The following is a 20861-nucleotide window of genomic DNA, read 5'->3' on the forward strand; positions in this document are numbered from 1 at the left end:
GACCAACAAGTTGTAGTCAGAGTTCGCGTCTCCTCCTGGGAATGTCTTGTAATCCAACACCTGGTTTCTGAATCTCCGCCTAATCCCAATGAAATCTATTCGATACCTTTCTGTGTCTCACTGTCTTGTCCACATACATAGCCATTATTTGTGGTGTATGAACCAAGTATTAGCAAAAACTAATTATGACCAGTGCAGAATTTAACTAACTGACTTTGTCTTTCATTCCTGTCTGAATTCTTCTATGGCATTAACTTATCTTCCTTGGCCTATCACTGCATTCCAGTCTTGCATCACAATTAGATTCTCGTCTCCATTTACGTATTTTATTAAATCTTCTATATCTTCATATATTATTTTGATTTCCTGATCATCTGCTGAACTTGTAGGAATATAGACTTGCACTATTGTAGTGGGCATTGGCTTGGTGTCTATTTTGATAACAATAATTCAATCACAATGCTGGTCATAGCAGCTTACCTGCTGCCCTGTTTTTTTATTCATTATTAAAACAACTCCTGCATTTCCCATGTTTGATTTTGTGTTGATAATTATGTAGTCAAGGAGCCTCCGTGGCTCAGACGGCAGCGCATCGGCCTCTCACCACTGGATACTGTGGTTCAAATCCCGGTCACTCCATGTGAGATTTGTGCTGGACAAAGCAGAGGCAGGACAGGTTTTTCTCTGGGCACTCCAGTTTTCCCTGTCATCTTTCATTCCAGCAACACTCTCCATTATCATTTCATAGCATTTATCACTCATTAATAAATCACCTTGGGAGTGGCGACCCCATTGTAATAACAGCCTATATATGTTTCATTCATTACATCCCTGACCCGGTCAATGACTGGAAAACAGGTTGTAGGTTTCCAGTTATGTAGTCACCTGACCAAAAAAACTGCTCTTCCTGCCAACGTACTACACTTACACCAACTACATATTTTTAGTCTATCCATTTCTCTTTCCAGATTTTCTAACCTACCACAACGATTCAAACTTCTAACATTCCACGCTCCACCATGTATACTTTGAACAACAATTGTGAAAGATTACAGCCTTCTCTAACCCCTATAAGTACCTTGAACCAAAGACTCATTCTATCATCAATACCCACTGCAGCGCAATTGTTAACATAAGTGCCTTTGATTGCCTTTAATAATCCATACTTAATTCCATACTCTTCTCCCTCAGTACTCTGTGATACACCTTCTCTAGATCTACAAAACATTAACATAACTGTAGACATGATAATGAGCTTTTGGGATTTTGCTATGTCGAGAAAATAAGGTGGAATCCTTTACATTTTGCAGAGAACTTTGCTCCGCGTCTTCAAAAGAAAATCTTGACTGTTCACGAGGAAGACCTATCTATGAGATCCCTGTATGCCACCCATTCCTTTTCTATATATTAAACCTGTTTATTCTCTATCATTTTGAACTTTTCATTAATCATATCCAAGTACTTCTAATTACCACTTCCTGGAGATTTTCTAGCCTTATTCTTCTGCAGATTGATTTCAGTTTCTCTATCCTAGGCCTAGAGATACTTAATTCACTACAGATCAGATGCCATAGTGACCTAACTGACACACTTACAGTTTTGAAATAAATGGCAATGAAGTTGACAACTTCACTACTTCGTAATTAAAATAATATTTCACAGAAAGATAACTGTACATGGTGCAGTGTATATTATAAATGCTGCCCCTAAGTATATGTAACTTATACAAGTAATTGGGCTTTTACAGAAATCTATGTAAACACTTAGTTTTATGTGGCTGATGCAGTATAATTAACCTGTCCGCGTAGTTCACTATGGCTGAACATATTCTTAACACTTTTCAGTTGAATGGATAGAAGGAACTTACTGTTATACTGCGAATGTTTAAATATATTAAAACATAACATACATTGGAAAATAATTCAGCATGTTATTAATAAGAACTTCCTTAGTTTCTGTTCGACCATGTATACCAACTTACTCACTAGCAACACTGACCTTCTTCTTAGTAATGCTATCACATTCAAGCTAACAAGTGAGGGCAATTTCCTTAGTTTCCTAAGATACAGACTCACTGTCTATCTCACTGTCACTATATTCTGATGGCCTGATGCCATCTTCTTGGTGAGAATCATCTTGAAGCGATGGTAGGTCCCCGTAGAAATGATGTACTGGTGGACATATTTCAAAAAATGGAATATGTAATTTTTCTTACAGCTCGAAATAGGGTGTCCTGTGGGGTACAATTCATCAAGAGGAATTTCGTTGTAGCAAGGTGGTGTTCAGATTAGCTTTTTCTTTATATTAAACTGGTAATATGGAACAAATTCGTGATTTTAATACTTGTATTCAATTACTCTTGGGTTTGTTTTCTCCACACGGATTTCTCATATTTTCATCCAGTTCACTTCCTGTTTTTCTTCATCCAGTTTTCGATAAGTGACTCAAGCCTTTAATGCCTTAGTGCTTACAGAATCCTTGGAAGTCATTTGATGTACCAGAAACCTTTGCTGGTTTTGCTGACATGACTTTAAATGTTTAATAAGTCACTGAAACAGTATACAGTTTCATTTCACCAACTATTGTTCTCAATCTGACTGAAGACCCTGTCATTAGGTAAGTAACTATGTCCACTTATGCCAAATTTGTGAACAATGGCATCAAGAGGACAGTTTTCTTTAACTACAAGATACATCCAAATCAATGCAATTTTGAAGTTTCAGTTCTGGCCACTGCATGCATCAGACCAGGCTATCATGGGACAAATTTACATGTTCTTTAACATACTTCATGACAAACAAGCTTATCTCTTGAGGCCCTTCATATACATGTAGGTATGCTGAGTTCTTAAGTCATGAATTCTTAAATTTAAGACAGAAAGCTGGTGCTTATAACATGCTTCATTTGTTGGTCATTTTGGAGGTGAGAATGTTTTCTCAAGATCAAACAAAATTACATGGATCTTTCCTTCTCTTCTGTATTTGCTGTCATTTTCCTGAGTTTGTTTGCAATTTCCACTTGCAATGTATAAGAACTACCTTTCTAGAGAACACAGTGAACTCTTGCACTGTCAACACGTGAGGTATTCATAAACATACTCTTGCACACACAAACATTTTCAGAATCAGCCTTCAGGTAGTGTTCCTTTCATTATGCTCTTCAGCTGTTGTCCACTTGTCTTTTACATTTTCCTGAAATAACTTTCACAGCATCAGTAGCACTGCTGTTTGCATTTCCCAGGAGGCATTGTAGTAAAATGTATCAATATTAATTCTGCGCTGTTCAGAATTAATCTTTTCTGCACAATTCCACAAGCAGTTGCAGTAATATATTCAGAAATCATTTTCCCTGGCATTTGGACATTGCGAACATTTTTGTACAAATTTCCTGAATTTCTCTTGTTTTTATGTACATTCTTTTTCCATTCCTTTGGCTTGGCTTTCTAACTCTTCTTTGATGGAGGTATATTATTAGTCTGACTACTGAACTCAGAATCTGGAAGGAAAAGAGCAGCCGTTGAGCTAATATCAACATCATTATTACAATATATTCTGCCACAGAGAACTATTTGAAGAGTGGGTCTGAATCTTCTAGACGGACAGATAGTTCACATCGATGCTAAGAGAAAGCAAAGAGGGTGCAAGTTGCATAGTTCACCCTGTCTGATTTTAAATAGGATATTTTACATAACCTCTAATGGGTTTAATTTCTTGGAAAATTCTGGTGATTTTTTATGAATTCATAATTTTCTTACCATCATCTGATGAAGATGAGTAGCCTTCGTCAGAATATGACGTTAAATCCATCTCTTGGTCACTACTACAACCAAAACACAACAGTATAGTGTTGAGAGAAGACTATTCCTGTCAATTTAGTTCACTTTACTTAAACACAATATTACCAAACTGCAGTTAGTGATTCTGTGGTAGCTGCAAACAATATCGATTCGACTTATCTCGCTATAGCAGCTCACAAGGAACATATACTTCCGTCACATAGCTCGCTTCATTGGAATTTTTAAAAAATGTTGCTTAGTTCACTATGGCATAACACTCTTCAGATAGCAGTCTGTATCATAAAAATATCCCCAGAATACCTGCACATTCCTAAAAGATTTCGCCGGGGTGAGTGGCTCAGACGGTTAAGGCACTGGCCTTCTGACCCCAATTTGGCAGGTTCGATAATGGCTCAGCCCGGTGGTATTTGAAGGTGCTCAAATACGTCAGCCTCATGTTGGTAGATTTACTGGCATGTGAAAGAACTTCCACAGGACAACATTCCGGCACCTCGGGATCTCCGAAAACCGCAAAAGTAGTTAGTGGGACATAAAGCCAATAACATCATTATCTAAAAGATTTCTGGAATGTTTCCCATGTGTAGCAGTGAATAGCCTTATGCTTCAAGAATGTATTCGTAACTGCTAATCCCATTCTAGCACAGAAGTCCAGTAAACGTTTCCCATTCCTATCAGCTTCCATATCTTCCCCACATTTACCGATTACATTTTCATATTCTTCAGTTCTATTTCCAACTCTCACTCTGAAATCGCCCATAGCACTATCCTATCAATGCTGTTGACCCTGACTATAATGCAACTCAGTGCTTCATAAGACTTGTCAACTTCATCCTTATTTGCACCCTCACATGGTGAGTAGACTCAAACAATTCTCATCCTAATTCCTTCAACAGCTAAATTTGCCCACGTCATTCACTCATTTACGTGCCTAACAGAAACTATGTTGCGTGAAATAGTATTCCTGTTGGGCAGTCCTACCCCACACTCTGCTCTTCCCTTTTTTAACACCTGTTAAGAATACTTTATAATCTCCTCTCTCTTCCTCGTTATCTCCCCATATACAAATATCACTAACTCCTTAACACATTCAGGCGAATTATCTTTGCTGACTCTGCCAGTTCTACTTTCTTTCTTTCTTCCATAAGCCACATTAATATTGATAGCTTCCCATTGAATTCCATTTCATTCACCAAGTTGTTTCCAAGGAGTCACTCGCCTGTCAAATGGAACTGGGACTGCGTTACTCCCATAGGTCTGAGGCTTGCTTAAAATGTTCTGAGCTTGGTAAATTATGTGAGGCAGGATGCTACCCTATTTACACAGTCCCAGTGAGGATATCTCCTCTAACAGGTTAGGGACCACTTGTGGATTGTATAGTCCCTGCTGCCTGAGCACAAGGAAGGCCATGACTCAGAATATGTCCGAGATGCCCTCTCCCGAATTGTGTCACATGTGCACTTGGCCCTGCTTTACAGCCAGATGCCTGCCCTGATGCCAACCATATGTGAAGAAATATATGCACTATTGTGTGTTTCTGAGGGGGTTGGTAAGTGTAGTGTATTGTGTGTTTATAAAGAAGTGTATATTGAGATAAAAGCAAACAACTAGTACATGAGTCAGGGGAATTAATGAGATGTGTTCCAAATCCTCGACAGGGCTGGGAGTCAACCTGCTGGTCTGAAGGCATTGAGTGTACTGAACTGGCTGACTTTTGAAGCAGTTGATGACTACAGGAGATTAAAAGGTAATAGGGGATGAAATGAGAGCCAATGAGAGAATAAAATGAAACTATTAAGAAGACAAGGTAGAGAACATTAATTCAAATGGTAAAAAAAAAAAAAAATTAAAAATTAGGCAGTGTTTACAGGTATGCATATATTGAACAGTTTATTGTTCTCAATGTGATTCTATGTGATACGTTCACCTCCTTACATAAAACCATTTTATTGTCATTAAGGCTACTCCTTAACAACACACAATTATAAACGACACTACACTATTATAGGAAACACACTGAAGCAATTTACTATCAGTTCTGTCAAGTACAGATATCGCAAGTTCTCACACTGGTTATTTACTTCACCATCACACAATTGATAATGAAAAGTACAGATATCAACAATCCACACACTGATTATTCACTTTGCCATCACAAGGCAAGACTGACTACCCTCTCACTCAAATCGATTCTGACAAATAGAGATATCAACTCACTGTAACCCACACTCTACATTCTCTTACTGCACTGTCTCTCTGTCACTGACTGACTCTACAATGGAGCCCAACTCTGACTAACACTGTCTGACTGTCAGCTCGATACATATATACTGTTTGACAAAGAGTCTAGAAATATCAACTTCTGGAAATTTTCTTGCAACACTCTGAACTGAGCACAATTGAACATACATGGACAACCAATCAACCGGCCTCTCGATTGGAGCAGATCAAACTTGAATGTTCAATTACCATTTATAACCACACATGGACATGTCTACAAATTTTGTAATGTTTCCACGTGTATCCGGGTAATAAATCATTACTGTAAGTTTCCAGAAACCTCCATATGTAACAGAATGATAGTGGATTATACAAAAATATACAAATATTACAGAGTTTTCTACAGTTTTTGACTACACAGATTTTGAGGTTAGGCGTATTCACAATATGTATTTGAGGTTATAAAAATGTACAATACAAATTTACAGGGTATAGTTGTACTTAGCATTTAACAAAAGATTATTAAAATATATTAACAATAATAATTGAAGGTTGAGCCCTTGCTGTAGTGTAGTGTTTACAGTGCGCTATGTCTTCTGGTATGGGCTAGGGCAATTTGTTACTTTCATTCACCTGTCCCAGTCTCATTCTTGGCTTTGACAATATGAAAGTGACCGAGATATGAGCGATGCTAGTAATACCATTCCTTATGCAGCCAGTCTCTGTTATGATTGGTGTGAAAATATCACCCATAGGGTCGGTTGGTGCATGCATTTCAGTGGGCTTGGCAGACTGATATGCAATAGCAACTTCTGGCACGGTGAGGAAAGCAACGGGAAACCACCTCACTCCTCATTTCCCTAGTACGCCTCTTCAGTGACTCCTAGGCTGTCTATGATAGCCTTTGGTGGAACTGTGGAGGATCAGACCAGCCTTCGGGCTGAATACCCAACATACATACAATTGAAGGTTTTTCAAGAGTTAGGTTATGTGTAGGATGCCATGCATATGACAAGTTTCTTTATAAACTACTTCTTATACTTCTCCCACCACACCTTGGTGGGGTCACATTTGTGAACTGTGTCACACATGTGGACATGGCATGTTTTACGGCTGGATGCTCTCTTCCTGATGCCAATCTCTTTCAAGGGATGTATTCAGAACTGAGGGTTTCTTGCGGTTGGTAGCGTGGTGTGTTGTGTGAATATGAAAAGAAGTGTGTTGCGACAATCACAAATACCACGTCCTTGAATCAGAGGAATTTACCAGACGTGGTTAAAATCCTCAATCTTGCTGGGAGTTGTATCCAGGACTCCCTGGACTGAAAGCCATGGTACTGACCATTCAGCTAAGGAGCTGGTCTCAACAATTTCTTTATAATATTTTACAGAACATCTTTATTTTATTTTACAATGAATTTCTGTCATACAAATACCTTAAACTTACTTAGGCCAAACTGAGAAAAAGGTAATCTTGTCTGCAACTGATGTTCATCCAATGATGTTATTGGCTTTATGTCCCACTAACTACTTTTTTTGGTTTCCGGAGACAACGAGGTGCTGGAATGTTGTCCCGCAGGAGTTCCGTTTTATGTGTCAGTAAATCTACCGACACAAGGCTGACGTATCCGAGCACCTTCAAATACCACCGGACTGAGACAAGATCGAACCTGCCAAGTTCAGGTCTGAAGGTCAGCACCATAACCGTCTGAGCCACTCAGCCTAGCTGATGTTCATCTAACCTCATCCCAAACTGATACTAATGTATGTATAATCTGTCTTGACTATTCGTACCAATTTATTTCTTTAAGCTGTAAATGTGCACACTTCGATAACGTTTCTAAAGAAAAAAGCGGGTGCTATTAACCAGCTTTAATAAAATAAACCCCAAAAATATCCAGGATGCTTATTTGTGTGGTCTTACAAGTGAATTTAACACTGCCACCATCCTTGATTTTAGTTTCCAGGTTTCCACATATATTTCAAATCACTTACTGCACAGGTTACAACAAACCAATCACATTCAGCAAAATAAATTTGATAATGATGCCTTTGATGATGAACTTGCAACTGGATGCAGTGAACTTTATAAACTCATGTGTTAGATCTGATCACCCATCTCAAAAGTAGAGACTGATGTGATGTTATGAAAAATCAGTGCAAAACAGAGTAAGAAATGCTGTGTGAAGAATACAGAGTGTACATTCAGAACTATTCATGGTTTATTTGTTCCTAACAGTATTGCGAATGTTTTATATACACTCCTATATTTATAATAAAGTATAATCTTCCAATAAAAGTTCATTAACCAGAGTAAAACATAGTCTCATTCAAAATAATACCTGTTTTCAAAAACATCACAAATCTACTTACCTTGCATACCAACTGTCAGTCAGAGACAAGACTTACAAAATTAAACTGTCCCTGGAATGTTGATTGAATGGATGAAAAATAAAAGTTTAAAGATTCTGGATTACATGACTATTTTTAATAACATTTTGTTTTTTGATTCTCCTGAAAACTTGTAGTTTCTGGACATGGCTCAGCCTGGTAGTATTTAAAAATGCTCAAATATGTCAGCCTCACGTTGGTAGATTTATTGGCATGTAAAAGAAGTCCTGAGGGACTAAATTCTGGCACCTCAGCATCTCCAAAAACCGCAAAAAGCAGTTAGTGAGACATAAAGCCAATAACGTTATTTATTTGTATAACTTCCCTGTTAATAGCATCACATGGCAACTCACCTTCACACAACTCACAATACGGGCGTTCTGCAATCTGCGTACGAGTTCCAGGTTTGTGTTTTGGATGTGGAGGAGGGCTCTCCATAGATTGCCGAGGACAGTCTTCTGTTTCGTGGGCATCAAATACATCACAGATATCACAGTACATTCGTGGAGGCACCACACGATCAACAATACCTTCGCTGTAAAAAAGTAAAAGGAGTGAATTAGGAAACACAATACATAAACACTACAGAATTTGAAATGTTATGAAAATACACTTTATAGAAACTGATAAAGGAAGGTAAAGCTTATGAAGCACATTTTCTGTGTGAATAATGAGGAATGTGATCACAGATCATTTCAATGCTCTTTTAAGTAATGGAAAGGAACAAACAAGTGACAAATCAAGTCACATATGAGACACAATGTTAGCATGGATGTGAAAGATTTTTCTTTTTTTGCTAATTTGCTTTACGTCTCACCAATACAGATAGGTCTTATGATGGCGATGGGATAGGAAAGGCCCAGGAATGGGAAGGAAGCAGCCATGGCCTTAATTAAGGTACAGCCCCAGCATTTGCCTGGTGGGAAAATGGGAAACCACGGAAAACCATCTTCAGGGCTGCCGACAGTGGGATTCGAACCTACTGTCTACCGGATGTGAAAGATATTGCCACAGCATAGAGGGAATATTGCTGCAGGTTGTTTCATGTTGCAACAGAACTGAAAACAGCAAGAGACCCAACTCTGGTTAACCTAGAACCAGTCATACTTCGTGAGGAAGTGAAAAGTGAAAAAGCTAGAGGACCATAAAGTACCAGGCTCTGATGGAATAAATGCAGTTGTCCTGCAGAGCCTGGTGCTCCATAAAGCACCTCTGATCTGGATGACTGGTCACTGGCCTGACCAGTGTTGGTGATCTTCACATCATTGTACAAAAAAGGCTCATCGTTTGAATGCGGAGATTACAGCACAACAGCCCTCATTCTCCACGCCAGCAATGTCATGCTTACCACACTCAATCAAAGGCTGAAAATCTTCCTTCTGTCTCATATACCAGACAAATTGACTGGTTTTGTTCCTGGTAAATGAACACACAAACAGATTGATGACTGGGATGGAGGAATATCAACTGGTGGAAAGAAAACCAACAACCTTTGTTATAAGGATGATACCCTTATATTCATTATAATTACTGCCAAAGATCAGGTGGAATCGACAACTATTAAGGCAAGATGAGATGTCCAGAGTAGGACATATGACCTGGAAATAAATGATTCAAAAACCAAAGTCATGAGCGTTCACTGCACCAAGAACAACAAGAACCCTGACATTATTAAAGTGGCTGGATATGATGTCAGCAGTTTGGATACCTAGAATCAATCATTACATCATTACCAACACAGGAGATTGTGAAAGTGAAATCCACAGACATATTGTGATAGAAGGGAGCTCAATGAGAAACTACCCTGCATATGGAAAGACACTGCCATTATCATTAACATCAAAATCAGACTTCCCTGAACAGTCATCTTCTTTATTGTCACCTATGATGCTGAAACAGGGACCGTCAAAAAGGCCAACTGCTAGCGCATTGACTCCACTGAAATGTGGTGCTATGGACAGTTGCTTTGATTACCCTGGGCAGCGAATCACACCAATGAATCAATACTGATACAGCTTAACATGAAGATGAGACTATTGACTAGTGTGAGTAAGCAGTACCACAGATAGGCAGACCACATAGCCAAAATAACCAGAGACATTGGAAAAACTTGTTATAGAGGGAAGAATTGATGGTCATTGACCAAGAGGACAAGCACCACCTTGATGGGTGGACCAAGTCAAGAGCATGATTGGACAGAACATATATAAGTCCATCAATCTTGCCCAAGACAAGGATGACTGGAAACAAGTTGTATGACAACTTGGTGCATGATGCCACTGTACACTTTTGGAGGGATGGACAGACAGAGAGAGATATATGATGATGATGATGATGATGATGATGCTTGTTGTTTAAAGGGGCCTAACATCTAGGTCATCAGCCCCTAATGGTATGAAGTAAGACATAATGGAATGACAAATTAAAACTCCAAAATCCTCCACTGACCAGAACCGAAAACGTGAGGATGAAGAATGAATGGATGGATATGAATTTAAAACAATCAGTGGATCCGGCAGGCAATGTCTCGCATTCACAGAAACTGATGTGAAATAATAGTATTACTGACCAATGGACTGTGTCTACAGCATAATACTGAACTGATGACGCTTTTAAACTAAAGGCGTCCAAAATCCAAGTCATCGGAACCCTCATACTGGTACTTATCGCTATGAAAGTAGAACCAGGGTATTTGTAATGTTGCGGTACTAATCAAAATACTTGTGGTATTCCACACAGTATGGTACTACTCACAGGTAATGAAATTCACACATGTAATACAGACCTATAGTGTTTCGCACATTGCGGCGCCATTTACAGGCAACGTAAACCTATTGTGTTCATCACGTAAGTGTACTAACCACAGGGACTCGCGCTATCCTGTGGTGTTCCTCATATAGTGGGTACTAATCATAGGCAAGCCTGAACCATGGTGTCGCTCATCGAGTGGTACTAATCACAGGTACTGTAAAAACTGGCACCATACTCTTTTGCTACTAATCACCAACCTATTTGGTACCTAACATAGTAGTACTATGCGCAAGTAAAAGCGACCCATGGTGTTCCCTGTGTAGTGGTACTAATAACAAGTAGTTTCATGGTCCTAATTCAATCATTTCTTGGTTGCTCCTTTTAGCCGCCTCTTACGACAGGCAGGGGATACCATGGATGTATTCTTCGTCTGCGTCCCCCTCCCACAGGGGGTTGTGTGTTTGGTCCGCGAGAGGTATTTTATTTCCCTCAAGTCTGCCGGCAAGCTGGTTAGGAACCCCCTATCCGCCACCTGGAACGCGGCATGTGGGAGTATCACCTCTCGCCCTGCTATGCCAGCGTAGTAGGTTCGTGGCAGAGAGAGAAAGAGTTGGAACAGATAATAGGATAATACAATAACAAATTAGCACTGAAAGAGGGACCAACAGAAAAAGAAATATGAAAATACAGAAGGATCAGGATAATAACCACATCTTCATACAGTACATTGATATCTTCAAATACGCAGGCTCTCTCTTCATCCTTGTATATTCATTTTTTCCCAACAAACTCCTTTCTACTTCTTTGCTTCATTGGGAGGGAGGGGTGGGGAGGGAGATACGTCAACTTTCATTGAAAGTAATTTTTTGACAGATCTTCGGTCTTGTTATGGGCAGTGTAGAATAAGAAGGAGGCCAGATAAATACAGGAAAATCGAAAATATAGGAGACAAAGAAGAAAAATGAATACAGCTGGTAAAAGACCTAAAAGAACTGGAATTAATGAGGAGAAAGCCAATCTATAAGACAGCAATGTATAAAGACGTGGAGGCTGCCATTTTGTGTTTTCATTTTTGCCCTTGAGCTTGTTTGTACCTCATCATGGCTGAGAAATGATATAATGGATGCAGGAATTTTCTCATGGAACTGGAGTGTTTATCGTAGAGACAGGACAGGAGTGGTAGGAGGGGGAGTGTTCATTCTGGTGAAAGAAGAATTTGTAAGCTATGAAAAAGTTAAATATGACAAACATTAAATTCTTGGTGTAAGGCTCATTTCTAAAGATCATAGGCAACTTGATGTTTTTGGAGCATACAGACCTGGAAAGGGTGGTGCAGGTGCTGTTTTGGAATTATTTGATAAGATAATCAGCAATGCGGGAAACTATACAGAAAGGGACGTGATTGTAGTTACCAACTAGCAATTGGGAAGGTAATGCGAATGACAGAAAGCATGACCAACAAATAGGAAATAGCTTAATCTGGGAAGGACAGCTGAATAACAAAGTGATGGAGCCAACTAGAGGGAAAAATTTTCTAGATGTGGTGCTGGTAAAATCAGATGAGCTCTATAGAGAAACTGAAGTAATAGATGATATAAGTGAACATGAAGCTGTTTTTGTTGTAGTTAAAAATGAATGTGATAGAAAGGAAGGTTGTAAAAGTAGGACAATTTGGCAGTACCATATGGCTGATAAGACAGGTATGAGGGAGTTTTTAAAAGTTAATTATGATTGGCAGAAAACAGTAAATTAAAATGTAAAAAGACTGTGGGATGGGTTTAAAGCAATTGTTGAGGAATGTGAAAACAGGTATGTACCTTTAAAGGTGGAAAGGAACGGTAAAGACCAGCTATATTATAACAAAGAAGTAAAGAGACTAAGAAAGATGTGCAGATTAGAGAGATATAGAGTTGGAAGTGGTGGTGGGAATAAGGAGAAATTGAAGGAAGTCACTAGGAAACTGAATCTAGTGGAGAAGTCAGCTAAGGATAACATGATGGCAAGCATAATTGGCTTTCATACAAATTTTAATGAAAAATGGAAGGGTGTGTATGGGTACTTTAAGGCAGAAACAGGTTCCAAGAAGACATTCTAGGAATCATTAATAAACAAGAGGAGTGTGTATATGAGGATCTACAGAAGGCAGAAGTATTCAGCCAGCAGTATGAAAAGATTGTTGGTTACAAGGATAATGTTCATACAGAAGAGGTGATTAATACTAACGAAGAATTGAAATTTACCTACGATAACAAAGAAATTTACAATAAGATCCAAAAGTTGAAAACTAGAAAAGCAGCTGGAATTGATAAGATTTTCTTTTTTGCTATTGGCTTTACGTTGCACCGACACAGATAGGTCTTATGGCGACGATGGGACAGGAAAGGGCTAGAAGTGGGAAGGAAGCAGCCGTGGCCTTAATTAAGGTACAGCCCAGCAATTGCCTGGTGTGAAAATGGGAAACCACTGAAAACCATCTTCAAGACTGCCGACAGTGGGATTCGAACCCACTATCTCGCGAATACTGGATATTGGCCGCACTTAAGCAACTGCAGCTATCGCCATTGTAAAGTGCAGCTATCGAGCTCGGTGATAAGATCTTTTTTTTTTTTTTTGCTACGGGCTTTACGTCGCACCGACACAGATAGGTCTTATGGTGACGATGGGATAGGAAAGGCCTAGGAGTTGGAAGGAAGCGGCCGTGGCCTTAATTAAGGTGCAGCCCCAGCATTTGCCTGGTGTGAAAATGGGAAACCACGGAAAACCATCTTCAGGGCTGCCGATAGTGGGATTCGAACCTACTATCTCCCGGATAAAAGCTCACAGCCGCGCGCCTCTACGCGCACGGCCAACTCGCACGGTGATAAGATTTTTTGGGATATACTGAAGACAATGGTTTGGGATATGGAACCATATCTGAAGTATTTGTTTGACTACTGTTTGCATGAAGGAGCTATACCAAATGAATGAAGACTTGCTATAGTAGCCTCTGTGCATAAGGGAAAGGGTGATAGACATAAGGCTGAAAATTACAGGCCAGTCAGTTTGACATGTGTTGCATGTAAGCTTTGGGAAAACATTCTCTCTGATTATATCAGACTTGTTTGCAAAATTATTAACTTGTTTGATAAAAGTTAGTTCGGGATTAGGAGAGGTTATTCTACTGATGCTCAACTTGTAGGATTCAGAAAGACATACAGCAGATACCTTAGATTCAGAAGGTAAAGTGGACAGTATCATGACTGACCTATCTCTGGTGTTTGATATGGTAGATCATTGGAGACTAATGGCAAAAATGAGTGCAATTGGAGTAGACAAAAGAGTGACTGGATGGGGGGGCTATTTCTAGAAAACAGAACTCAGAGAATTAGAATAGGTGAAGCTTTATCTGCTCCTGTAATCATTAAGACAAGAATTCCTCAAGGCAGTATTATTGGACCTTTACGTTTTCTTATATGTATATAAATAATATGAGCAAGGAACTGGAATGAGAGATAAGGCTTTTTGCTGATGATATTATGCTGCATAGAGTAATAAATAAGTTACAATATTTTGATCACTGCAAAAAGGCATCGAAAATGCTGTGAAATGGACAGCAGATGATGGTATGATGATAAATGGGGTTAAATGTCAGATTGTGGGTAAAAGTCCTCTCAGTTTAAATTACTGCATTGATGGGCTGGAAGTTCCTTATGGGGATCACTGTAAGTACCTAGGTGTTAATACAGTATAAGGGAAGATCTTCAATAGTGTAATCACATAAACAAGATTGTAAATAACAGGGTACAGATCTCTACACATGGTTATGAGGGTATTCAGGGATTGTAGTGCACTAGTACTTCTAAAAAACTTCCCACAACGTGGTCACAATCATACTACAATTAATAGCCGAGCTGAGTGGCTGAGACTGTTGAGGCGCTGGCCTTCTGAACCCAACTTGGCAGGTTCGAATCTGGCTCAGTCTGGTGGTATTTTAAGGTGTTCAAATACGTCAGCCTTGTGTCTGTAGATTTACTGGCATGTAAAAGAACTCCTACGGGACTAAATTCTGGCACCTTGTCATCTCCAAAAACTGTAAAAGTAGTTAGTGGGACGTAAAGCCAATAACATTATTTTAGTACTACAATTAATAAACTCATAACATTCCTCACACTTTTAATGCAAAAACACTCTAGGGTAACTTTCACAAATTCATTATTATTATTATTATTATTATTATTATTATTATTATTATTATTATTATGAACATGAATCTTAAGTAGCCATAACAGCTAAGTGGCATCTATAGGATTCTATCTGATTCTATCTGATTAACACAATAATACAGGATACAGTTCAAAATAACTGATTGGGTGCCAGCATATTTGATAATACACAAAATAAATGTAGCACGAGACTAATATATCTAACAAGGTGAGTCATAGGCTGACAATATTCTGACTTGCTGACATAACCTGATGATCTGTTGAACTGAAATGGTATAAGGATATATTGGCTAAGTTATACTCTCTCCTCAAATGACACGCACAGAATTAAATGTATAGATATACTCTCAAAATCAACCACATGTGTATGGAACTTTACAACAACATCTACCTACACGATAAAATGAACATCATAGATTCTCCATCCACATTCATAACATAAGACAACATTATTTGAAACACAAACTCTTCCATCACTATACAAATAACCACTGAATTTAAACAAATAATCACTAAAATTAAACTAGCTGGAGTGATGACCTTGCTAAGAAAGTATCACATTCGGATTGTCTCTGTCCCTTGCTTCTCACAGAACACATGCTAAATTACACTGTAAGTATTTTACAAAATAAGGCACCTTCTTCTTAGCACTAATATGTACACAACTTGGCTAGTGAGAAATGCTGGCTCACTAACCTCTGCCACATAACCAGCTACAGCACACAGGAATAAAACACTGCCATGAAAATAATGCACAAAGCATATGATAAGCTTAATCTTCCAATGTTTATATGAACTCATACCTATATACAACCATGACCATTTGGTGGAACAACTGTACATATCATAATTCATACTTCTCTGGGTAGCCTGAAGCTTGCAACTTATCCCCAAAGTAATGAATGCGCTGTTACATACTCCATTCAAAGCTGAGGTTAGATACCCTCATGCCTTGCCACATTTGACGTTAACATAGCAAACACTATCTTGAATTTAGTCCGGCCCCACGGTGTAGGGGACAACACGTCCGCCTGTCACCCGGTGGCCCCGGGTTCGATTCCCGGCCGGGTCAGGGGTTTTAAATTGTAAATGATTAATATCCCTGGCCTGGGGACTGGGCGTTTGTGTCATCCTTAACTTTATATTCCTCACATTCAACACTTTACACTTCTGCCATTTACAAAATACAAGCAGGTTCCTCGCATAGAGTGCCAGTAGGGGCAAAAGATCTTTCTAGGTTGACGCCCCGAACAAAGAGCAGTTTAAAAAAATTCTTGAATTTAAGTTCATGGTATGAAGTTAACTACCTTAGCACTTCACAGCACAATTCAGTAGATGTCACAGTAACACCAAAGTCAATTATATGTCCCGAACCAGTCATTAAATACATTTTTTCAGTTACATGGTTCTCCCACCAGCTGTCACCTCCTACCCTTGCATTTTTCTCCACGACCACTTGGTGGAACAACTGTACGTACTAATCCTCCTAATGTGTTGAATTCACACTTCTACAGGTAGCTCAAAGCTCACAACTTATCCCCAAAATAATGAGTTGCATTCATGTCACATGAGGCATGCCTTTTTCAAAACATTGTCTCTAAATATTGGCATAATTTTGCACTGAAAACTGTTGGGAGATCAGCATCATTTTGGATAAAACAACCTCCTACCCAGCTTTCTTTATATTTAGTTCTCTTACCTAATAAAGTTTCCCAACATTTGGTGCCACAGAATGTTGCCACTTTGAAATGCTCTTCCTACAATGAAATAAATAATGCTTATAATTAATTATACTTAATAAAAACATACTGTGTTCTTACAATAAAATAAACAATGCTTATTGTTACAGTGTTTTCCACGGTCCAAAGAGGGAAAGAATCATGAGGGCTGAATGGCTGGACAGAGCATGAAGCAAAGTTTAAAAACTGTCGTCACTATCTACTGAAAATTTTATTGTCTTTCTTTTCTTATTATCTGGGTATTCAACAACAACAACAAAAACGACGATGACGGTGACAACAACCAACCTTTTAACATAACCTGCTACAGCACACAGGAATAAAACCCTGGCATGAAAATGATGCAAAAAGCATTGATAACCTTAATCTTCCAATGTTTATATGAACTCACACCTATATACAACCATGACCATTTGGTGGAACATCTGTACATATCAACCCTCCTAACATGTTGAATTCGCACTTCTCTGGGTGCCTGAAGCTCACAACATTTCCCCAAAGTAATGAGTGTGCTCTTACATACTCCAGCTGAGGTTAGATATCCTCATGCCTTGCCACATTTGACAACAATGCAGCAAACACTCACTTGAATTCAAGTTCATGGTTGGAGACCACGGCAAATACACAATTCCAGTATGACGTTAATTAGCTTAGCACTTCACAGCACAATTCAGCAGATGTCGCAGTAACACCATAGTCAATCAGATGTCCCAGTCCAGAAGACAGCACTCCCGGCGAACCAGCCATTTAAAACATTTTTCATTCTCATGGTTCTCCCACCAGCCATCATCTCCTACCCTTGCAATTTTCTCCATGCGAGCTTATCACTATATTGCATTCACATCATATGTAGCATGCCGTTTTCAAAATACTGATGCTAAACATTGGTGTACTGACGCCCTGAGAACTGTAGGGAGATCTGTGTCATGTTGGACAAAACCTCTTACCTAACTTTCTTTATATTTAGCTCCCTTGCCTAATAAAGATTCCCAACTTCTGGTTGCCACAAAATGTCACCAATTTAACACTGTGTTCTTATAATGAAATAAATAATACTTATAATACATTAATAAGTACGTAACCTATAATGTGGTCATAAATAATGCCATAATTACAAAATTGACTTGTTCACATGGGGTTAAGACTCAGTACAGTTACAGCAGTAAGGATGTAAAGGAGAGGGTACAAATGTCTCTGGTAAGACCCCAAATAGTGTATGGTTCCCATGTATGGGACCATCGCCAGGATTATTTGATTCAAAAACTAGAAAAAATCCAAAGAAAAGCAGCTCGATTTGTATTGGGTGATTTCCAAAAAAAAAAAAGAGTAACGTTACAAAAATGTTGCAAAGTTTGGGCTGGGAAGATTTGGGAGAAAAGAGAGGAGCTGTTCGACTAAATGGTATGTTCAGAGTTGTCAGTGGAGAGATGGTGTGGAATGACATTAGTAGACGAATAAGTTTGAGTGGTGTTTTTAAAAGTAGGAAAGATCACAATAAGAAGATAATGTTGGAATTCAAGAAGACAAATTGGGACAAATATTTGTTTATAGGAAAAGGAGTTAGGGATTGGAATAACTTACCAAAGGAGATGTTCAATAAATTCCCAAATTCATTGCAATTATTTAAGAAAAGACTATATAAACAGCAGGTAGGGAATCTGCCACCTGGGTGACTGCCCTAAAAGCAGATCAGGGGTGATTGATTGATTGACTGATTGATTGATTGATTGATTGATTGATTCTGAGCCTTTTGAGCTCAAGTTGCAAGTATGTTCCCATCTCAGACTGGTAGTATTTGAAGGTGGTGTAATACATTAGCCTCATGTCAGTAGATTTACTGGCATGTAAAACAACTCTGGCACGATAATATTCTGGCATCTCAGTGCCCCTGAAAATCATAAAAAGTAGTTAGTGGGATGCAAAACCAATAACATTATTATTATTATTATTATTATTATTATTATTATTATTATTATTATTATTATTATTCCTGGGCTGAGTGGATCAGTCTAGTGGTATTTGAAGGTGCTCAGATATGACAGCTTCATGTTGGTGAATTTACTAGCTTGTAAAAAATACCTGCAGGACAAAATTCCAGCACCTTGGTGTCTGCATGAACTTTACAAGTAGTTAAATGGACATAGAAATCATTATTATTATTATTATTATTATTATTATTATTATTATTCATCGGTTTGCCCTTTCAGCGAGCCGGGTAGGGTGTTTGAAAACGAGCGTCTTCCAAAGTTGCCTATTCAAAAACATTTCGTTGTCCAAGACAGATTCCCAATTCCATCCTCTTCTCTCCACGTCTTCCCTCAGTTGGTCCATCCATCTTCTTCTTGGTCTTCCAGCTGGTCTTCTACCTGTTATTCTCTTTTCCAAATAAGCACATGGTAACCTTGTGCTATTCATTCGTTTAACAGGCCCAAACCATTTAAGTCTAGATGACCTAAGTCTTTCCTCCATCGATTCATTTAGACCTAGGTTAGATCGGATCTCATAATTTTTCACATGATCAAGTCAGGTCTTTTGGAGGGCAGTTCTAAGAAATTTCATTTCACAGGCTTGAATCCTACTATTATCCTTTGATGTTAGTGTGCAGGTTTCCAGAGAATATGTAAGGATAGGAATGAAATATGACTTGTACAGGGTCATTTTTGTTCTTCGTGGGACTTTCTGATCCCATAGTAGGTGTCTAACGATGCTGTAAAAGTTAGAGCCTTTGGTTACTCTGTTTGTTATTTCTATCTCAGCTCTGTTATTACTAGCGATTACGCTTCCTAAATAACTGAACTGGTGTACTACTTCAACTTGGTGGTCCTGTATTTTTATGTTGCATTCTGTATAATGTCTGCTGATTTTTAATGCTACTGTTTTTGATGGGTTCAATTTCATTCCATAATCATCAAACTTCTTACACCATGCATTCAGATTATTTTGTACTCCCTCCTCTGTTTCATCCCATATTGCCACATCGTCTGCAAACATTACTACTATTATTAACATTTCACTCACCATGGAGGTTCACTGACAGGAGATTGACTGTTGTCAAGTTCTCCCAACCTCTACTGTCTGTCTACAGAGATCAGTTCCAGTACAGCTTGAACCCTTTGTTTTCGAGAACATCAGATGGTCCGTAATCATAATATTGGATTTTCTCATCCATAAGTCCCAAATTTGATTCCAAGCTCTTGGTGCACAATTTTTGCTACCTCATCATTCCAATGAACATATATCTTCCATGGTCTTATATGCACCCAGAAATGCTCCACCATCTCAGCTGTTTCCCTACATCTCCTGTAAATGTTGTTTGCTTCTTCCTTTAAGATGGTGGTGGTGGTGATGATGATGATGATGATGATGAGGAGGAGGAGGATAATAACATTATACATATATCTTTATTATAGATTGTTATGCCTTTCATTGTTCAGTCTGCAAGCATCCGTGAATTTGCTAACTGCCGCCAAAGTCCTCTATTTGTAACTAGTTCTGTGGCTTCATTTAGTTCTATACTTCTTATTTTTAAATCATTAGAAACTGAGTCTAACCATAATTGTTTTGGTCTCCATCTACTTCTCTCTTCTTCTTCTTTTTTATATTTTACAATTTTGCTTTAAGTCACACCAACACAGATAGGTCTTAAGGCAGTGATGGGGTAGAAAAGGCCTAGGAGTGGGAAGGCCTTCAGGTATGACCCCAGGATTTGCCTGGTAAGAAAATGGGAAACCACAGAAAACCATCATCATGGCTGCCAACAGTGAGG

At 38.7% G+C, this 20861-nt stretch overlaps 1 protein-coding gene across 10 annotated transcripts in view; it reads right to left on the reverse strand.

Moving 5' to 3' along the window:
* Positions 1-20861, reverse strand: part of LOC136864525 (CAP-Gly domain-containing linker protein 1) — a 958550-nt gene that overhangs the window by 35800 nt on the left and 901889 nt on the right. For all 10 annotated transcript variants that reach the window (XM_067141621.2, XM_067141618.2, XM_067141619.2 and 7 more), the window contains one exon: positions 8757-8938. In XM_067141621.2, coding sequence (XP_066997722.2) covers positions 8757-8938 — 182 coding nt within the window. The remainder of the gene's footprint in view (positions 1-8756; positions 8939-20861) is intronic.

Source organism: Anabrus simplex, chromosome 2, assembly GCF_040414725.1.
Source record: "Anabrus simplex isolate iqAnaSimp1 chromosome 2, ASM4041472v1, whole genome shotgun sequence".
In the NCBI taxonomy this organism is placed as follows: Eukaryota; Metazoa; Arthropoda; class Insecta; order Orthoptera; family Tettigoniidae; genus Anabrus; species Anabrus simplex.